This window comes from Mixophyes fleayi, chromosome 9, assembly GCF_038048845.1.
Source record: "Mixophyes fleayi isolate aMixFle1 chromosome 9, aMixFle1.hap1, whole genome shotgun sequence".
NCBI lineage: Eukaryota > Metazoa > Chordata > Amphibia > Anura > Limnodynastidae > Mixophyes > Mixophyes fleayi.
In genome coordinates, this window is record NC_134410.1 from 110,994,602 (window position 1) to 111,000,601 (window position 6,000).

A 6,000-nucleotide genomic window follows, 5' to 3' on the forward strand; every position below is an offset into this window, starting at 1 on the left:
CTTACAGTTAAAAAAAATCTTATACAGGAAACTTGAGCACCCGCAAGGAAACCCACAGATAATGTCCTGGTCACAATAGAACCCATGGCTTCCAAAGCAGCAATGCTAACCACAATGTGGACCATGAAACAGTGCATTTGAGACTGCATACATTGTTTCCAATATAGGATACTGGCATGCAATAATCTAAATCAAAGTTTCTCAATTCCGGTCCTCTGGAATACACCTGTGCTCCACCAAGGAGATATGGGAAACATGAACTGTTGGGGCTACCCAAGGACTGGATTTGAAAAACCCTGATCAAAATAATGTACAAAAGATTCTAGCAAAATTCATAAATATATGTAACAAAAAAAAACTTACTGAAAGCATCGGAGGGAGTCTTTCGGATCCTAACATAATAACCTAATCGTTTAAGATGAACTCTAGGTTACAAAATGTGAAACATTGTCTTTTGGTCAGAACTTTTACATTTGTGAATGTACTATTAGACCAGTTTTTAATTTTTCTCCTAGTGGTCCTGTGTAGGAATGATTATTTGAGAAGCGGTTACTTCTGGAGTGTCACCTCAGTAATGACACACACTAGCGGGTTTTATGCGTTAACATTTGTACGAAAAAGGAAATAAAAAACAAACAAACACATAAATGGGAGCAACTAAAATCATTGGCATTTTTAATTACATTTCAGTAATTTCTGGAAAATTTGGTGGCATTGCCTGAAATGAATCCCTCTCTGGAAGACTATTCACCATTTGTATCACCATCCCCGATTCCCTCTCCCATTCTTTGTTACCCTGCCATATCCCTGATGTTCCCAAGTATACACAGAAGCTTATTACGCATATTCTTAGTGTCACAAAATGCCAAATTGCTCTATGATGGAAGAACTCTGTAACACCTTCAATTCCGCCCATTACTTGCGTATGGCAAGCCTATCATATGGAATTTACCTCGAGCATCCTTCATCATACCCATAATAAATTTGTCTGTGGTGTCCTTGGACTGAGTACTACAGGACCTCTCCCTTTTATTGGTCTAATGTTCCTTTTTCTCTTATTCGCTCTCTTTTCTTAGAGCCGTGACTTCTCCCCCTTCTCCCTTTACCTCTCTCTCATCACTCTACCCATTTCCCCTTTACTTTTGATGGAAGCTGTCTTTTAGTCTCTTTTGTTACTATGCATAGTGCTTTGCTGCACATCCCTATTGCCGTTTAGCTGTTGTTCTGATGATGTGTTCTCATTTACATTTTTTCCCTCATATCCCCCTTTTATTTACTTCTGTGACCCCCCCCCCCCTTGCTTTTCATACTTGTTTACTAGTGTTGCAAAATTCAATAAAATTGTTTATTGAAAAAAATAGTATGTGTACAAAAATAAAAATGGCGACAGAGGATCATTTTAAAAAATGCACTCTCTTAATCGAGTCTTGCAAATGGTTTCTCCACTCACACTCCCCCTGGTTTTCAGCCAGGTTCTGAGAGGGAGAGAGAAGCAGCAGGGAAAATGACTACAAGTAGCAGCCACTGTGGATCCGTATTGGGGCGCGGGAGCCAAACCTTCTCCGCAGGTGGCAGACCAGCTTTAACTCATAATATCTACACTCTCCATTTGTACAATTTTTATTTAGCCAACAAATTAATCTTAATTGCTGCTTAGTCCCCTCATTTATTCTTTGTGGGCTGTATAATTTGTCTTTTCCCCAAATATGACCTCTAAGCGGCTGAGCACAATTTCACGGCCCTGCACTTCTTTCCACTAGACTTATTCAGGAAGCTACAAAACACAATCAACCACAGCGGGTAAACAACAAATATCTTCCTCTCCTGTCTAATGAGATCAGTGGAAATAAATCTCCTTTAGACAAAACCAGAGCACTGTGTGCAAAACGGCTGCCCTACACAGTAATAAGACACAACCTTTGTTTACCACGCTTTACAAAACTTCACATGACATCTGCTGGCTATTTAATTTTAATTTTGCAAACTGGTTAATGCCTTTTCACTTTGCATTTGTAGATTTTTTCATAATACACTTAAACATCAAGTGTGACAGGATCAGCAACACCACTACAAAGAGGTTTTAATAAAGGCCACTGAAATACACCATTGAATAGGACAAATTACATATGAAACTCAAGCAGTTGTCAATACCATTAGTTTAACTGATACAATAATTTGCCAACTTACAAGTCCTGCCTGTCAGCACAAGGTGTACATGTCCTCTGGTCAGCAAGTGTCATCTCTTTGTTTTGTTTGCACAAGGGGGAGGACTCAAACAGGACTGCTACAAACTACACCAGTGTTGGCTAACCTGTGACACTCCAGGTGTTTGTGAAACTACAAGTCCCAGCATGCTTTGCCAATATATAGCATCTTATTGCTGGAAGGGTATGCTGGGACTTGTAGTTTCACCACACCTGGAGTGTCACAGGTTAGCCAACACTGAACTACACCCTACAACTAAACTTAAGATAAAAAAAAGTTGACACAAGAGTTACTTCTAGGACAGGAAGGTATTGACGCTATTTTTGTTTATTATTTGGGAACATTTTGCCCATAAACAGACCTTTCTCTGTCCCAAGCTGCTGACCTCCACTTATATGTGCCTAACCACAGACTATTTACAGAAAGAATAAAGGATCAAATACGGTGTTCTGTAAAAATCCCATGGGAATGCTTCCATTTGGCACAGGGATCAATGATGCCAATTACAGAACTCTTAACCTTTCATTCACCATGCTGTGAACAGAGCTTAGTGGCAACTAAATACGGGCACAAGTAAACCGCCCTATGTAATACCCTAAGCCTATTGAAAAAACACAGTAGGGAGCCTCCCAGAGTCTGAAATGGCTGATAATAGAGCTACAGCTTGCCTTTTGCTGCATAGCACATAAAGGTCATATGCCACTTTCTGTCATGGTATTGAGAAATGTCCATTTTTTTTATCAGTAAAGGTTTCCCATTGGATCAACTTGGATTTTACCATTTTACATTAGTTTAATTAAAAATACTAAAACGCACTAAACTGCAAAACCGAAATTTTCAGATAAGAACTATGAAGGTAAAATACATTATTAAATGTTAAGCAGACATTCCCCTACAGTTCTGTTAAAAATGACTACCTTACTCCCATTACAGACAGCTGATGCTCCTGTCACATCTTTAGGACAGTGGCCTGATGGCATCTCATACATGTGAAAAAGTTGTGAAAGTGGTCATCTAGATTAATGTCACATCACACCCCCTGTCCCTGTGTACAAGTAAACCAATCCACACAGTGTACATCTGCAAAGCGAGTCTGCCTGCTCCCTCCAAACATGGCAACCTGATGCAGAGGAGTGAGAGGATGCTGGACAGATTTACATTGCATATTTTTTGGCCATAAATAAACCCTCCAATTACTTAATATATATTAATTCAGATCAGTAAAACACCATTGGACACGAATGTTAAATGGTGACTTTCCTTGTTATTTAAGCACAGATATTACCAATGACTTTCGCCTACACTGTTCACTATAGCTCTGTGTTATTTGCGTCATGTGGTTGTTTTCTAGGTCGTATTAACACAATTGGGTCTACCGTGTTCAAATTATTTTAGGGAGCGCTGCGTACATGCATTTAGTTTTAATAGCACAAACTAAACGATTTTTTGCCACATGCTTGAGGAACTATACAAGCAGATAGTAAGCAAAAACAAAACCTTACTAGACATATCTTTATAGCTGCACTATTCAATTTGTATTCCTGCACTATTCAATTTGTATTCCTGCACTATAGGTTTCAGTGACGTCTCACGAAGACTCATATAAAATACAAAATCTTAGCTGGCTAATTGTCCTAAAACCCTGGTAGGCTGTTGGCCCCTGAGGACATGCACATATAAAAAGAGATGCTTGTTTATATAGAACAAGACACTTAGATGTCAAAGTCCAGGTGTCAATCATTGACAGAAAAGTGCCTCCCCTAGACACACAAAAAAATATATTAACAGTGAGTGATATCTACATTGTCACATTGTCTGTGCATGGACAGCTAGTGACTACACTCTAAAGAGGACTATACTGGAGTATAGAGTACTAGAGAAAACAATGTGGCTAATCCACTTGAGAAGCTGAAAAACTAGTGTAATAGGGCTTCTGCTCCCGACTTGGCCTCTCCACTCACGAGGTGCAATTTGCAAAATAAAAATAAATCACAACTGTCCCATAGGGGCATATTCAATTGTCCGGAAGTCCCGCCGCGTAAAAACTACCATCGTTATTACGGTAGTAGTTAGCTGGATTTCAGCTCGCGGCTCAGGGAGCTGCGAGCTGAAATCCAGCGAGAAAATTACAGTAGTAACGTTTTTTTCCTGCGCACTATTACCGTAATAACGGTAATAGTGCACGGACCGCAGGATTTTTGGCCTTTCCGCCGACAATTGAATACGCCCCATAGATTGTAAGCTTGCGAGCTGGGGCTCTCTTACCTCTCTGTCTGTATATGTACTACCCAGTATTGTTTTATTACTGTTTGTTTCCAATTGTATAGAACTACTGAATCTGCTGGCGCTATATAAATAAATGTTGATGATGTAGTGGTAAGGACAAGCCTAAAAGCATTTCTGAAATTGGCCTTTTATGATGTATAAGGTCTTGAGGACACCTTTCCACAGGGAGAGAGAAGGACACTTCCTCTATGCTGTGTTTCCAGGTGGGTGGGGGAGTGTTTGTCCCACTAGTGGGGGAAACACGTGCTGATAAGCAGACAAGTCCTGCACATGAGCCCAATGGGGGATGGGGTAGGGGGGGGGTCTACACAAATATATAATGGGGGGAGGGTGGGGGCACATAGTCCTGGTTACCTTCACTCTAAACCGGATCATGGCCAGGCGTATGCAGTGCGCCAGACAGGCGGGTGGCAGGAACCAGGCCCGGGGAGGCGGGGTGCCCTTGTTTCCAACGTGGCTGACAATAAGCTGAGCCGTCTGCCGCTCCCCCTGCGCCCGCCGGGCCCACTCGGGCAACCTCTCCTTGGCCAGCGTGCCGTTGAACATGGCTACCAGCTCCAGGCCCCCCTGATAGAGGCAGGCCTGGGACAGCGCCGCCAGGTAGCCCAGCATGGCGTTCCACTGGCCCCCGCACACCCAGTCCGTCTGGTAGCCGCCGTACAGCCGCTGCAGGGCAGAGTCCGCATCCACCAGCACCCGGCAGAGAGGGGGCCCCGCCGGGGAGGGGGGCTGTGGCGGTGGAGGGGCTGGCGGGTAACCCCCGGGTGACATCCCGGCCCGGTGCTGTTGCCGGGCCACAGTCCTGGCCAACTTCAACAGGTCGACGGGCACTACGGCTCCCGGGCATCGTTTCTCCAGGAACTCCTGGAAGCCCTGTACCCCCATTGTGCCGGGCCGCGGGGATACAGGAGTGACCCGGATGAACGAGGCGGGTGATGGAGTGAGGAGATGAACACTGGGCGCACTGCACGGCCAGGGACGGGTCACTCGTATGGCTTCCTCCTTCACAAGACCTGGGTGCGGGGGGACAGTCCCTGCGCGGCACAAGCCGCCATCTTAATCGCCTTCTTCTTCGGCAGCTCTCACTACTACGCCCCTGTCTCCCCCTTAACCACTTGAACGCGCGGTGCAGCCTAGGTAATGTAGTCACGGCCTCGTCATCGCGGACCGATGAAAGAGAAGCAAGGACTACAATTCCCGAGAGCCTTCGCGGAGTCAGAACTCGTCTTCCCCTATATGCTTTTTTTTAGGAGTTAGTGAAGGCGCCCATACTCATTCATTCATTAATAAACTGTCCAGTAAAAATATTTTGCTGGATATCACTTTCTAAAAACCAGCAACGATAAAATGTAGGCCTCATTCAACAAGAGAGAAGAACTCAGACGACTCTCTTGGGAAGTGCTGTGACGTGAAGCATTTTGGGTATTGTAGTTTTGTTCGTCAAGCGAGAAGCAGCTTATTGAGCGCGGATGAGAAATCGGGACTACATTTCCCGACAGCACCCACTAC

The 6,000-nt window shown here is 44.0% G+C and overlaps 1 protein-coding gene across 1 annotated transcript in view; it reads right to left on the reverse strand.

Annotated features, from left to right (window-relative positions):
• The window catches only part of FAM120C (family with sequence similarity 120 member C), a 39,534-nt gene extending 33,837 nt beyond the window's left edge, over positions 1–5,697 (reverse strand). Inside the window, exon 1 of the mRNA XM_075184919.1 lies at positions 4,846–5,697. Coding sequence (XP_075041020.1) covers positions 4,846–5,376 — 531 coding nt within the window. The 5' untranslated portion in view covers positions 5,377–5,697. The remainder of the gene's footprint in view (positions 1–4,845) is intronic.
• Between the last annotated feature and the right edge of the window lie 303 nt (positions 5,698–6,000).